General features: G+C 42.0%; 1 protein-coding gene across 1 annotated transcript in view; it reads right to left on the reverse strand.

The window, feature by feature from the left end:
• The window catches only part of LOC143817632 (uncharacterized), a 61402-nt gene extending 53942 nt beyond the window's left edge, over positions 1 to 7460 (reverse strand). Inside the window, exon 1 of the mRNA XM_077299124.1 lies at positions 7313 to 7460. Coding sequence (XP_077155239.1) covers positions 7313 to 7460 — 148 coding nt within the window. The remainder of the gene's footprint in view (positions 1 to 7312) is intronic.
• Positions 7461 to 16820: the final 9360 nt, after the last annotated feature.

A 16820-nucleotide genomic window follows, 5' to 3' on the forward strand; every position in this document is an offset into this window, starting at 1 on the left:
CACGTCCAGCATACGGATGGCATTAGTGTATAATCAGTGTACAATCTGTGGGCAGTACTGTATATCTTTAACATTGCAAAGCATAGAAGACTATATATCCATATGTGGAAAAGTTCTGATGACACTGATGGTAAAAACAGACACACAGACCATACACTGATGACATCAGTACCATTTTTTCAAGTACGTGTTTAAACACAGACAAGTGAATGAAGCTTTGGGAAATTCCATTTATTTTTTCTGCTTTAGGAACAGACAAGTGGATTGAATGCCCAAACCGATCCTTTGTATAACTGGGGTTCTCCGTTTTGCACATTAATTCCACCGGCCTGTTCCTAATGTAGAAAAGACATTATGATCTTGCTTTGACCAAACACTTGAAAAAATACATATGAAGCATTCAGAAGCACTGCGGAGCCATTGACTGTGATGGTCAGACATAGTACACCCAGCTTATGCTTGACTTTCCTTATGGTATATGTTTAGTTACAAAAGTATACAGGAGAAGGAGGTCTAGGAGCTTCAAATAAGAAGGCAGGTGGGTGCTCGCAAGGCTAGTGAGCACAGCCAAACAAGGAAAAAATTGAGAGGATAGCAGCACACCACTGATGAAGAAATGAAAAAACTTTATTCAGGCATAGCAAGCCATATTAAAAACATGAAAAGCGCTCTGCTGCCCGGGGCTTCAGGAAAATGGCTGCGGGATTCCGCGCGTGCGCAGATGGAGATCGCGGCAGCCATTTTCCTGAAGCCCTGGGCAGCAGAGCACTCCATCTGCGCACGCGCGGCCACAGGAAAGATGGCCGCGCCCACCGGTAAACGGCTGAATAGCGCAGATCGCGCTGTTTTTCATCATCTGGGCAGTGGATTAGCCTTTTGGACATGCGCACACCACTACGCCACCAACGTAATGATGAGCAGGATTCTGGGGGAGAAACAGCGCTGTCACCACGCTCATAGGACCAGACCAGCGTGAGTGACAGCAGAAAACGGCGACTTTACAAAGGTATTTCGGCAGCATAGGTGGGTAATAAAGGCACACAAAGACACTAATGTAACGCCCAGCTCTGCCCCTATTTAACGCTATTTTTAGCTCATCTTCAAAAAACAGGGTGACAGGTTCCCTTTAAAATAAAAAAATCACATACTCACCTCTCTTCGCTCAGGCCCCCGGCACTTGCGATAGTCACCTTCCTCGTTCCACACGCCGCTCTGTCTTCCATCTGCACTGACTGTTCAGGCAGAGGGTGGCGCACACACTAATCGCATCATCGCGCCCTCTGACCTGAACAGTCACAGCTAGAGGACGGAAGACAGAGCAGCGCGCAGCGATGGAATGAGGAAGGTGACTATCGCGCAATGCTCACCTCCCCCGATATACTCACCTGCTCCTGGCATGGTCCCTGGCAGTGTCTCACTGTCAGATGGTCTCCGGGAGCCGGCAGCATCTTCCTGTGTTCAGCGGTCACGTGGTAACGCTCATTAAAGTAATGAATATGGACGCATATTCATTACTTTAATGAGCGGTATGTGACCACTGAACACAGGAAGATGCGGCCGGCTCCCGGAGACCATCTGACAGTGAGACGCTGAAAGGGACTGCGCCGGGAGTAGGTGAGTATGTCACCATGACGCTTCCCCGCCGACTCTCCCCCCACCCATCCGCTGACAATGACTCGAGTATAAGATGAGAGGGTCACTTTCAGCCCAAAAAAGTGGGCTGAAAATCTTGGCTTATACTAGAGTATATACGGTAAATGTTCATTTTTTTTTAAACATTCCAAAAATTCCTGTTAAGAACCTGAAGGGTTAATAGACTTCTTGAATGTGGTTTTAAGCACAGTGAGGGGTGCAGTTTTTATAATGGTGTCACCTTTGGGTATTTTCTATCATATAGACCCCTCAAAGTGACTTCAAATGTGATGTGGTCCCTAAAAGAAAACGGTGTTGTAAAAATGAGAAATCACTGTTTAAATTTTGGTTCCAATATTGTGCTGATGTAAAGTAGACATGTGGGAAATGTTACTTAATATGTAGAGTACATTTTGTGTGACATATCTCTGTAATTTACAGGCATGAAAATTCAAAGTTGGAAAATTGCGAAATTTTCAACATTTTTGCCAAATTTCCATTTTCTTCACAAATAAACGCAAGGCATAGCAAAGAAATGTTACCACTATCATGAAGTACAATATGTCACAAGAAAAGTCTCAGATTCGCCGGGATCCATGAAAGTGTTCCAGAGTTATTACCTCATAAAGGGACAGTGGTCTGTAAAAATTGGCCCGGTCATTAACATGCAACCACCATTGGGAGTAAAGGGGTTAAATATCTGTAGATTGGTGGGGTCTGGATCCTTAGACACCAGTGATAACTTAAATGACCTCTGAGAAGTTCACAGGAGCCAACAGCTTATGTCTGAATGCGTGCATAGAGTGGCATATGGATTCAATAGAAGGCTATAGGCCATATGCTTCCTTTTTTCCTTTTGCATATTATGAACAAAGTGGAGTTGTGGTACACACATGCTCATATAAAGTCTGCACAAAGAGCAAAGCCTGCCAAAATTTACAAGCAGGATCACCCATACACCCTTGAAGGCACCAAATGTAATGCATCATTCAAATATAAAGAAAGTGTAGTTGTGGTACTCCTACAATGATAAAGGCTCAGGACACAGTGCAAAGCCAGAAAAAAATATAAGGAGAGTCATCCATACATAATTGAAGGCACCAATTGGAATGCCTCGTAAAATAATTAAGAAAGTGTAGTTGTGGAACATCTACACTAATAAAGGCTTTGCACACAGTGCAAAGCAAGGACAAAATATAAGTAGGATAACACAGACAACAACTGGCAGACCTCATTCAAATATTGTAAAAGTTTAGTTTATGTACTCCTACACTCAAAAAGCCTTTTCACCTGGATTGGATACTGTTCCTTTTTGTTTTTGGATTGCTATATCTCCAATTGGGTCCACTGGAGTTGGAACATGCATCTATATATTGAAGTGCTATCGGCCGCTTTCCATATGCTACCAGCCCCCAGTTGTTTGCTTTAACTTGGCTAGTTGCCAAAAATGTGGGGGACCCCACTCCATTTTTTAAATGATTTATTTAAAAAGATAAAAAAATGCAGTGGTGACCCCTCTATTCTTAATAACCAAACTTGCTTAAGTTGACAGCTGAGGGTTGCAGCCTTAAACTGTCACATCTGTTGGCTGGTTATCAAAAATTGAGGGGAACCCACACCGTTTATTTTTTGCATTATTTATTTAAAGTGCAGGCACTGTCTAATGAATACTCCCATCAGCTGCTCCTGCTCTCTGTTATTAGTAGCATCAGGCATAGACTGATGAGAGAGGTAGTCCCAAAAGTCAATGCCAGTGACTGTAGGTAAATGTTTTACTTCTGATTGTAGCTGTGGGCTCATGCTGTTATTTGACAGCATGGGAACCGTGGCTGTCTGACAGGTGGTAATGATTTTACTGCTGATCAGAGGAAGTGTTTGCCGTGCTGAAATACACATGACAACATGGCAAACACTGGATGTTCGGACCCCCCATTCAAGTGCATGGGGTTCAGGAACTGATTTCATACCCAAACCTTTTTAACTGTTCGGCCAAACCAACCAGCAGCACCCAAACATCCAGGGGTCCACCCATCTCTATATACCAGTTATTGACACTTGTCGTAAACTGAAAGGAATAGAATCCATGAAGTGATAGATATTGGTTTATCTACCATGCTTGTAGGCTGAGATGTTGGCACTGTTCAATTTATCATGTCCCAGCGACTGGAAAAAAACAAAAGAGTTGGAATGACAAGAAAAGGTGCACAGAACTGAACATCTGCACTGAGGAATTGTCAGATTAGAAGAATTGTGCATATTGATCCATTCTGTACTGCAAGAGAAATTGACCAAACCAACAATCAGACAAGTTTTACATACAGTAGGTAGATGTTGCATTTTGCGGACTATAAAGTGCACCAATTTATAAGACACCCAGGTTTTAGAGAAGGAAAATATATTGAAGCCAAAAATTTGATCATGATGCACTGCTATGGGTGGGATCGGCTGACACTGTTTTGGAGGTTATGTCCCCCAATTCTGTACTAATGTCCCCCATCCTGGTATACATGATCCCCATTCTGGTATACATGATTCCCATCCTGGTATATATGGCCTCCCCATGCTGGTTTATATGACACCCCATCATGGAATATATAAATCCCCCATCACACACAAAAAAATAACTGATTTTACTCACAGCACTGCATTCTATTATGATGTCTGCAACTGACTTCAGTGTGCAATGCCATGCGCCCGCACATAGCAATATAATCTGTCAGAATAGTCACTGCTCCCCACTCCCAGAACTATGGGCGGGAGGAGCAGTGAACATTAATTTTCTTTAATAGCGGGAACATGTGATTGCCCAACCGCAGCAGGAAGCCAGCGACTGCAGCTAACGTGTGCCATCTATTAAAGAAAATGATTATGCACTGCTCCCCATGCCCATAGTCCTACCCACTTCTCATCACCTGCTTCAGTTTAGAGATGTGGAAGGGATTATTGACATGGGGAGCAGTGCATATTCATTCTCTGTAATAGTGGGCACACGTGTTAGCCACAGAAATGCTCCTGCTTCTTGTGACCTGCTACTCCACTGCTGCCCTTCCCAGAGCCAGGTACATCCGGACTAAAAGGCACACACCCCACTTTCCTCCAAAATTTTGTGGAAAAAACGTGCTTCTTATAGTCCACAAAATACGGTAAATATGTAGCAACACTCTTCTCATAAAGTTCTCACTTTAGAATGTTAAAATCATACATATATTATGCAAAATGATAAAATGTGAGCATTCAATTGTGCATTATATGAGTATATGCAAGGTGCATTATGTTAGAAAGAACAAGTCAACATGTTTTCAAGAATTTTACATACTGAATAATAAAGTAAATGTTTATTTTAGCTTGACATAAGTGGAACATATCTTTTGGCAAATTACCACAGTCTTGTTCTCTTGGAGATCAAAAGTCACATTTTGATAATGCCATAAAACATTTGTTCAGGTATGTTTAACAGTATAATGCGAAAGTGCATATTTGATTGACTATGACATATCTTCCCAGTTCGCATACTCTTTTTTTTTACTAATACAATTGCCATCTTGTCCACATAAATGAAATGTTCTTATGCTTGCTCACTTTTGCAATGAATCATTCATAACGCTTTAATATTTCATTGATGCATTCAACACATGTATCTTTCAGCTACTTGTAAAGTGACGGACAGTGACAGAATCAAGACACAGTAAACAGAAGGACAAAAAAGGCAAATGCTTATGCGCTTAGATGATTCTGAACATCAATCAGAGAAGAATAGCAAAATTTAGGTAAGAAACGTGTTTGAAAACATAGAAGATTCAGATTAGTAAAAAACGTGTGTTGGAATGGATTTTAGGTGGCTCTTTTTGTCACTGGAGAAAAGTTTGCAGCAGGCATTACATTCTAACTAGTGTTGAGCGATACCATCCGATACTTGAGAGTATCGGTATCGGATAGTATCGGCCGATACCCGAAAAGTATCGGATATCGCCGATACCGATACCCGATACCAATACAAGTCAATGGGACACCAAGTATCGGAAGGTATCCTGATGGTTCCCAGGGTCTGAAGGAGAGGAAACTCTCCTTCAGGCCCTGGGATCCATATTAATGTGTAAAATAAAGAATTAAGATAAAAAATATTGATATACTCACCCGTCCGGAGGCCCCTGCACCTTACCGCTGTTAACCGGCCGCCTGCTTTGCTTAAAATGAGCACGTTCAGCACCTTCCATGATGTCATGGCTTCTGATTGGTCGTGTGCCGCTCATGTGACCGCCACGCGACCAATCACAAGCCGCGACGTCATTCTCAGGTCCTAAATTCCTAGAATGAGGAGTGACGTCATGGAAGGTGCTGAACGCGCTCATTTTAAGCAAAGCAGGCTGCCGGTTACTACCAGGGCACGTCAGAGGGTGAGTATATCCCTATTTTTTATTTTAATTCTTTATTTTTTACATGGATATGGATCCCAGGGCCTGAAGGAGAGTTTCCTCTCCTTCAGACCCTGGGAACCATACACTGGGAACTTCCGATTCCGATTCCCGATACCACAAAAGTATCGGATCTCGGTATCGGAATTCCGATACCGCAAGTATCGGCCGATACCCGATACTTGTGGTATCGGCCGATACCCGATACTTGTGGTATCGGCCGATACCCGATACTTGTGGTATCGGAATGCTCAACACTAATTATAACTGAACAATTTATTTAGAGGGGTTTATTCATTTTTTCCCCCTGGCTATGGATCCATTGCGCAATCTGTCAGGCAAGGTGTTCAGTTTGATGCAGATGATGCAGGAATTGTCGGTGGAACAAGGGCCCTGACCACGTCCCATACTCAATAACAGAAAGATTTGATGGAGAAGGTTAAAACTGTGCAGGGTGCCACCCCCATGTTGTCAGCAGGTCTGGCGATTCAATAGATGCTGCACTCTCCCGAACCCTCGGTCAAGCATCCTGACACCTTTGCTGGTGAGAAGGAAAAGTTTTGTACGTTTATGGTGAGTTGCAAATTATTGTTTTCATTTAGACCTCGATCCTCTGAGGATGAGAGTAGCGGGTGGCAATAATTATTTCCTTACTCTGGGAAGGTATCCAATCTTGGGCTTTCTCATTGTCCTCCACTGCCCCTGAACGATGTTGGTGGATAGGTTTTTTGAGGCCCTAGGACTTATCTATGATGAACCAGACTGTGTTAGGGTGGCAAAGGATACTGTCATGGGTCTTGCTCAGGGAAAGCTCTCAACCGAATGGTATTGCTCGGAGTTTAGATGATGGTCCCCAGAGGTCTCATGGAACAATTCTGCACTCAGTTACCAGTTCCAGTGAGGACTGTAACCATTTGAAGGATGCTCTGGCTCTCCATACGCCACCTGGTTCTTTAGAGGAGGCTATGACTTAGGCCATCCGGATGGATCAAAGACTAAGGGAGAGGGGTGTCATGCAGCGAGAAGGTCCTTTGCTTCTGAGTAACCCTGATGCTATGCTTCAGTCTGAGCTCATGGAGGAGGGGGTCACCACCATCAAGGAAAGGGAGAGGAGACCATGACGTGATGGGAGACTCTGCTTCTACTGTTGTAGTGGTAGTCCGGGACACTGGAAGAAGGACTGTCCCTCCTGTCCTTTGACTCCCAAGGTGCTGGGAAATGCCTAAATCTGGATAACTGTCGAGGAGGTTGCCCAGACTCTCAGGTACCTTTGTCCTCATCTCTTAAACTACTTTTGGAAGTAGAGCTTTGTGTCAAGAACGGTTGTACCTCCACTTCAGCTTTTGTGGACTGTGGGTTATCTTTGAACTTAATTGACTCTGATTTGGTGGTCAAATGTAAGATTGGGACAGTCATGTTGGAAACTCCCATTAATATCGTGGCCATTGATAAAACACCCCTCACTAAGAATGTTGTTAAGTTTATCTCAGAGGAGTTTATCCTTAAGGTGGGGTCTTGTCATCAAGAACATATTACATGTATTATTATGTATTATTATGGACAATCTACCTGCGGGACTGGTGTAGGGGTTTCCCTGGTTACTGTGACATAACCCGATCATTGATTGGGAATCTCAGGGCATTGTTAATTGGGGTCCTAATTGTTCTAAAGATTGCCTTGTTAATATGTCTGTGTCATCCTTCAGTCTGGAGGGTATTCCGGAATACCTGAAGGATTTTTGAAGATGTATTCTCTGAAAAGGAGGCTGAGGTTGTACCACCACACCATCCATTTGATTGTGCTGTTAATCTCGTCCCTGGGGCCAAACTGCCAAAGGCCCATTTATACAATCTCTCCGGCCCTGAGCGGGCTGCTATGAAGGAGAATATCTCTGGTAGTCTTCGTAAAGGGCACATTCACCACTCTGTGTCTCCTGTGGCAGTGGGATTCTATTTTGTGAAGAAAAACGATGGTGGTTTACGCCCAAGCCTCGATTTTCAAGAATTAACCAAGATCACCATGAGGAATACTTACCCCCTCCCACTTATTCCTGATTTGCACAATCAATTGTCCAGGGCCAGGTAGTTCTCTAAGTTATAATCAAGAAAAAATGGAGCAAAAATGTCCAAAACAACATATTAGAAATATATAATATACAATTTATTTATTGAGAAAACACATGAAAAGTATTCAAATATACATGCTGTATACAATGTATATAGATCAAGAGATAAAACAGAGGAGACATGATGGTAGACCGGGTTGGAGAAGGACAACAGAGTTCATCCCCGGGATGCAAGCATCTAATGCACAATTCATAAATTCTCCCACAAGCCTTCAATAGTGAAAATCACAATACATCAATTTAATATTGGCCCAATGAACCCCAAAATATTTTCAAAGATGCATGCTTACCCATAAGAATATCAGGGGAGCGTCCCCACCTCACCCGGCAGCCCCTGACATGCGTTTCGCGGTACAGCTTTTTCAAAAGGGGTTAATACATTGTCAGTCTCTTGTGTTTAAATATACAATAAAGTGAAGTATGGCGGATAAGCGGCGCACTCGCGCCAGCACCCAGAGCACGTCACCATCAAAGCTGTCAAAGTGGAGCGCACATGTGGGTGGAAACCCACTGCGTGATGTCATGTGACATGCGCACTCCACATCTAGTGATAGCTGTGGGGGAGATGAACGCTAGGAATAACAAGCGCGCGTACGCTCCATCGGCAGCCATATTACAGAAGACCACAGGTGTGGCCATATCTAAGAGGACAGTATTGCAAGATGAGCACATCTTACACTCAAAAACCTCCCACAAGACTAGAAAATTTATAAAGGTGGTAATCACTGTGTATCAAATTAGTGATAATAATACATAATAATTTAGAAAAAAGTTAAAGTGACAATAGTGCATAGTATTTAGTGAACCAAATAGGAGAAATATATGATACATATAAAAGGTGAAAGAATGAAGAGGGAGGTCTTCTTTTTTTCTTTAGAGCAACCATATAAGAGAGGATGGGTCCATCATAGCTCCTATGGCATCTGGAGCCATGGCCACTTGACAAAATGAAACTAAAGACAAAAAAAACACAAAAAGACAATAAATATACAGATTAAAATAGTAAAAGGAATAGGGAGCAGACTCATTATAGAGAGAGGAAAGACATATATGATATATATCAGATTTTAAATCTAATATGCATATGCGGGACGAAAGAGTGGTGGAAATATAACATGGGGCAAAGTCAATCACAAAAAGGGAGCAAAGCTCAACTTTTCATTGAGTCCCTTAGGGGCAAGGGTATCAAGGGTGACAATCCATTTGCATTCGCATTGCGCCAATATTTTGGTCATATTGCCACCCCTGATTCCTCCATGAATCCTATCTGTACCCCTCACCTTTAGGCCACTTGGGTCAGATCCGTGACACATCCAAAAATGCTTTGGCAAAGTCTTCAGAGTGGATATATCCATTACTTCTTTGGCAGCCATAATGTCCCGTGCATGTTTGCGTGTCCTAACCTTTAATTCTCTGGACGTGAGGCCAACATAAATCAGGGAGTAGGGACACGTAGCATAGTATACCACAAATGTGGTGTTACATGAGATCAATTCTCGAATTTTAAATTCCCTGCTCCCGTCAGATGTCTTAAAGGTCCCACATTTCAGAATGTTAGGACACGTGACACATGAACCGCAGGGAAAGCAGCGCTGTTTGGGGTTACTCACATTGAAAAAGTTATTTTTGGCCACATATTGACTTCTCACTAAGTTATCCTTTAATTTTTTTCCCCTGAGTTGTGTCATTAGTGGGAACGTTGTTAAATGTGGTGCCAACACATTATCCGTCTGCAAAATAGGCCAGTGTTTATTTAGTATCTCACGGATCTGGCCCCAGTGACAATTAGAGGTGGAAATGAACCTAACTGCAGACTCATTCTCAGGTTTAGATTTCTTAGATTGTAGCATCAAATCCTCCCTTCATGATGACTTAGCTTGTCCATATCCTGCCCTAATACACCGACGACTGTAACCTCGGGCCTTAAAACGTTCAGTCAGGATTGCAGACTGTCTCTTAGGCCGGAGACACACTGGTGCGAGATACGGCCGGCACTCTGGAGCAGAGCGTGCGGCTCCATGTGATGCTACGCAGCTGCACGCTCCGCTCCGGAGTGCAGGTGCCACAGCTTGCTTTTAACCAGCGAGACTCGGCCGTATCTCGCACCAGTGTGTCTCCGGCCTCAAAGCGGGACTTCGTAGAGCATACCCGCCTATTTCTCAAGAATTGTCCAACTGGGATGGCTTTAATAACTGAATAATTATGTGTCGAGGAGGCATGCAACATAGAGTTTACAGATGTCTCTTTTTGATACAAATCGGTCTCAATGGAGCCATCCTCAGCAACATATAAGGTAATGTCTAAAAATCAATTTTATTTGCATGCCACGTATGGGTAAATTTTAAATTAAAAAGGTTGTTGTTAAGTTCTTGCATAAATCTGGTCAGGCTGGTCTCGCTACCATTCCAAATCATAAGAATGTCATCAATGTAACAAAACCAGCCTGTGCCTCCTCGCCCTGGAAAATCTGTCTTTCCCAGTAGCCCAAAAACAGACTTGCATACGATGGGGCACATGCCACTAGGTTACAGTCGTCGGTGTATTAACTTCTTAGGCAAACAAAAATCTCCAGAATATGTTGAAGGTGTTGAGGAACTGCTAAATGCATGCCAGTGTCTTGAATGTCGCATGTCTCTGAAAATGCACTTTTTGCATTGACATTTAGATTTCTTCCCTCAAAATTTTCGGGATTTAAGCTATGAACAAGGCAAGCAGTTTCACCAGGACAGTAAAGTAATGGAACACCGCTACCAGGGTTTTTGGAATGACTCAATGATGGCAGATTACTGTTGGATGTTATATGGGGACAACCCTGAAAAATCGTATCAACGATAATCTAATGTCAAGCACTTTTAATTTCTGCTCATATTTTGGTTTCTATTTTGCATGTGAAATTATTTTAGTTCAATAAAAACTGTTTTGTAAGGTGAAGCATTTTTTTTCTGATATGCAGATTACTGTTTTCTTAATGTCACCAGTATATTTTCTATACCTTATAATAATGATGCTGCTTCATGGAAACTATAAGTCCTACAGAACAACTATATACATTTTTGGAATCAGGGCAAAAAGATGATTCAGAAAAGTAGAAAGTCACCTGCAATGATTACAAAAAATATTTTTTGCAGATCTGTGTAATGGGAGGCCGGTCATGAGCCAGCAAAACTGGAGGTCGGAAATGGCAGCATGCTGAGGATTGATGTCTGCAGTTTCGGAACATATGGGTTATTGGTGGTTAACTGGTTGGATTTATGTAGCGTAATTTGCGCTCATTCATCCTACAGGTATCCTATGGTTTTTTGCATAGCCAATATGGTGGATACATTATGTCTTATACTGTGTGGGCACCTCTATTTTCAAACGATTTTGTGTGCTTTGATTGCCTGGATTACTCGGTTTGGGCATTCATTAATATGCGACATAGGAGCCTGTGTAGAGCGATCCCAGCATTGCTCCAGGCTGCACATGTGTGACACATCTTAGGGCCAGGATATTCGGGTATTCAGATTGGCTCCCCTGTGCCACTACACTTAATAAGGCCTTTCGGGTATAGTTGTGGGGTTTACTGTAAATGCCCTCTAATATTTGGCACCTCAACTATACCTTTGATAGTCTGTGAGTTTCTTGTCCACTGTGTACCTTCCATTATAATATCGTTGTAAGTTCATGTGCGTTAGTGTATTTCTCATTCTATGGGGTTAGGTTGTAACCCTACAGCAAATAGGGTCCATCTAAAGCGTTTTGATAGTCCTGGTTATTCTATACAGGCTCCTAAACCTATGCGGCGTAGGAGTATGCGCAGTGCGATTGTTACGCTGCTCCTGAACACACAGGACATGAGGGGTTAACTGGTTAGTTATGTAGCGGTGGCTGTATGCATTCATCCGATTGGTGTTTTATTGCATTCCTGCACAGTCACTGCAGTGGATGTGTTCTACACTGTGTGGACACTTCTACTTTGAAGTGCTCACTGAATGGCATCCTGATGGCCTGGGTTACTTTGGGTATTTCTTATTATACTACGCAGGAGCCTGTGTAGAGCGATCTCAGTATTGCTCCAGGCTATACTTATGTGGCAACAGCATCTGATCGGTATGTGCTAGCTGGCGCTTGTACTTGCTGCAGCTATGGGTGGCATCGTAGCGTTGTGCATGGAGAGGTTCCCTCTCATGGCATTAGCACTCACATACTTTATTGGCAGTATGACAGCTCATACAGTGTATTTGGCTCATCTTAATGCGTCTTGACAGTCCTGATATTCTTTGCAGGTTTCTATCACTATGCGGCGCAGGAGCATGCGCTGTGCGATCGTTACGCAGTTTCGGAACATATGGGTTATTGGTGGTTAACTGGTTGGATTTATGTAGCGTAATTTGCGCTCATTCATCTTATTGGTATCCTATGGTTTTTTGCATAGCCAATATGGTGGATACATTATGTCTTATACTGTGTGGGCACCTCTATTTTCAAACGATTTTGTGTGCTTTGATTGCCTGGATTACTCGGTTTGGGCATTCATTAATATGCGACATAGGAGCCTGTGTAGAGCGATCCCAGCATTGCTCCAGGCTGCACATGTGTGACACTGACATCTGATCGGTATGTGCCAGCCGGCACTTGCATTTGCTGCAGCTATGGATGACATTGCAGCGCGATGCATGTAGTGGCTCCCTCATACCGAAGGGTTAAACTCTGGAAGCTTTTCTTGTCTCCCCGGCAACTGTATTTTCATACCAATCAGCGTTCGATGCCGGAGCATGCTCAGATGGGGGAGATTCTCCATGTTGGTGTGACTCATACTACTCCATGCGGCCGATCTAGCAGCAGCACAGCTGATTATGGTAATGCTTTTCATTTATTTGCTATATAAGGGGCAAGCACTTAGTCTTTAGATTACCCCTGACGAAGCTGCCCGGTGTGGTGGCGATACGCGTTGGGTCTCCTTGTAGCCCACATTAGGACTCTTTTTCCAGGCGCTATAGGCTTGGGCATCATGTGCCCTGGGTAATATGCTATCTCTACAGCTCACACTATCTTGGTGCTATTTTTCTGTATAGTGGCATGTTAGATTGTTGGTCACATGCTATTGAGGCACTATGCTGTTATATTTTTTGCTGCTTGACATTTATGTAGCGTAATGTACACACACCTGTCGTCTCTACATGTTAGGCAGGTTTGTGCATGTGTCTCCCTTATCTAGCACTTGCAGTGCAGGGATTTGTATGTCTATGTGGGCTTTATACTTTTGCTATTTTGCATTCACACTATTAGTGGTCTGTTTCCATTTGCAGTACCCAGGGGAGTGCCTAGGTAGCTTGGCCTATTTCTTTCATTCTATTAGCAATTTGGTTCTAGGTAATTACATCATATGTACATGACTCGAGTCCTATGTGGGGTACGGCCGTATTAGGGGCTGTTGTGTATAGCATTTGTATGCTTTTTAAGTGTTTTTATATGTCTATGTGTTTGTTACCCTTGTTTGTATATATATATTTCAATAAAGCTGTGTATATATTTTTTTGCCATATCCTTGTTGTGGTGATCCCCTTTTTTAGGACCTTGTCTGTTTCATCTTTTGAGGATTGATGTCTGGTCATTTTGCCAACCCAATGCCAGATCCAGATGGCCTCGCATATTAGTCAATGGGAGCATCTGGCTGCATCAGGCATATCCTGTGAAATCTGTCCAGCTCTTCCCAGTGCCTGCCGGATATCACAATCACTATGATAACAAAGACAGAAAAAAATTGATAAATGTGAGACTAAAGTGAAGCACATGTTCACCAGAATCTCCAAATAGAAATACATTATTGGGGTGATTATTCTTTACACCACCACTTATTGTCTCTTTATAGTGTATTTTTCAAGTCAGTCAATTCTTAAAGACCTTATATGGGTGGATAGATGGGGGGCATAGGTGGATTCATTCTAGTAAACTTTTCCATTTGAAGATGCTGGGTAGCATTTTGCTTAACTCTGAATATTGCTTAAGCTTCTGAAGGACTGGGTGGTTTACTGAGGACAAGGAATGTCCATGTGTGAGAAAAACTACTGATTGTAAATCACAGATTCCCTTATCAGCTACAATACATAAGTTGCTTAACAAGAAACACTTTGAAATAGTGCAGTGCACAATCCAGTTCTCTTTTGCACACTGTATAGTTTGCTAAAAGACACATGTGTTAGTGAGGTCAAAAAATGAACAAAGAATAAAGCCATTTATGGTAGCTGTAGTGTGGGCCCCTGGAGTCAATTCCACTGGTGGACTCCTAGGCACCCTGGTCCGACTCTATGTATACATAAAAATAATGTTATTTGCTCAGATTATTCTTTGTGCTTTCAAATCCTAAATACTAATAAGCTTCAACTGAGAAGAAAAGTGTTGGTATCATAAGAATTATAGACCTATTCAGAGGTGGGCAGTCAAGATGTTGGTGAGGTGACTTATCAGCCAATAACTGCAGACCATCAAGCAACATTCAAAAAGGAAAGTTGTTTTGGCAACTTTTACTGTTCAGTAAAAAGAAACCATTTTGACATTTCCTGTGGTGTTAAGGACCTGTTGTATACAAGACACCATGGAAACGTCTATTTGAGACCAGAGTGAAAGACAGCCCTAGTACAGTAAGTTAAATTACCGTAATACTTAATATCAGCTTTACCAGTGATGAACATTTGCCCAGAGTTTCATTCTAGTTTAAAAGCTGATAGTTGGCTGCCATTTATGACACAATAGCTCTTAAGGCTAGATCGTGATTTAGCACAAACTGCACACAAAAAAAATAAAGTTAAAAGGGCATAAAACCAAGAAGATAAACTGCATTAATGTTCATTTTGTATAATGATTTGCTCTTAGTAACCATGACAACAATGAATGATGCATCCAGGAGCTGGAAAAGTGCTATTATTACTTGAACCAACAATGCCATTCTTTTGACCTTCTAGTAAGAACTTGCTTAATCTTGGCAACTCTGCTTCATTCTTTAAGATCAAGCCCTTCATCACATAACTTGCTATGATTGCTTTGATTCTACTCTATACTATTATCATTTATTCACATGTAAAACTGATCCATTCAACACCTGCTTCTCACAATCTGAGAAGGACTTATATTTTTTAACTCTCCTTTAATCTTTTTTTATGAGAGACAACTTTCATTAGCCCTTTAAGGACCAGGTGTATTCCATTTTGCACTTCCATTTTTTGCTCCCCTCCTTCCCAGGGCCATCACTTTTTTATTTTTCTGTTAATAAGGCCATGTGAGGGCTTGTTCTTTGCAAGATGAGTTGTACTTTTGACCAACATGAATGGTTTTACAAAATAGTGTACTGGAAAACAAGAAAAAAAAATTCACAGTGCCATTAAATTGCAAAAAAAGTGCAATTCTACAATTTTTTTTACCATGTTCACTAAATGCTAAAACTGTCCTGCCATTATGATTCTCCAGGTCATTATGAGTTTGAAGAAACCAAACATGTATATTTTTTTTTTATTTAATTGGTAAAATAAAAAATCCAAAGTCTGACAAAAAAAAGTTGCCATTTTCCGAGACCAGTAGCGTCTCCATTTTTCGTGATCAGAGGCTGGCTAGGGGCTTATTTTTTGTGTGCCAAATTGACATTTTTATTGATGCCATTTTAGTGTAGCTCCAATCTTTTGATCGCCTGCTATTGCATTTTATTGCAATGTTGTGGTGCCCAAAAATATAACTGGCATTTTGATTTTTTGTGCGTTACGACGTTTACCAATCGGATTAATTCTTTTTATATATTGATAGATCTGACGATTCTGAACACGGCTTTACCAAATATGTGTATTTTTTATTTTTTTCCCATTGTTTTATTTTGAATGGGGTGAATGGGAGTGATTTAAGCATTTATATTTTTTAATATTTTGAAAAACATTTCTTTTCACTTTTCACCTGCTTCAATTGTCTCCATAGGAGATTTGAAGCTTCAGTACTTTGATAGCTTATGCTTCACAGAGCAGGGCAATGCTTACTTGCTATTGGGCTATGACAACCACAGGGATCTCCTGCAGATCTCGGATTGTAATGCCTACATATCGGCAGCCTGCAGTCATGTGACACAATCGCTGTTTGGGAGTGGTTTGCGACACGCTTCCTGCACGTGCATGTTAAATGCCCTTGTCGGAGATTGACAGTGGCATTTAACATGCATGTGGATCGCGATTCCACTCTCAGCTGTTAGAGGTACATGACAGCTGATGAGATCAGCTGTCCTGTGCCATAAAAGGTGCGGACTTATTGACGGAGCCCGTACCAAACAGGGGGAGGCACCCTATGATAGACACTGCATGTCATTGGTTGTTAAGGGGTTAATGATCATCAACACAAACAACAACTAAAACTAAAAAATGTCTGTTAAGACTTGACTTATTTACAAAGGGGAATGGTACTCTAAAATTAAGGGACCAATACATTAAGATAGGCATTGCATATTAGTCTTAAAGAAGGGACATGGCGGAGAAGGGTGCACTGAATTCATTAAGATGCACACACCATTTAATTAATTTGACGTATGTTCTTAGTGGCATGCGCCTCCATGTGCTAAGTCAGAAATTCTAACATTTTTGGCATAAGTAGTAGAGTAACATTTTTTAATTCAGTGACCGGGCACAGTCACAGCCTGC

Source organism: Ranitomeya variabilis, chromosome 3, assembly GCF_051348905.1.
Source record: "Ranitomeya variabilis isolate aRanVar5 chromosome 3, aRanVar5.hap1, whole genome shotgun sequence".
NCBI lineage: Eukaryota > Metazoa > Chordata > Amphibia > Anura > Dendrobatidae > Ranitomeya > Ranitomeya variabilis.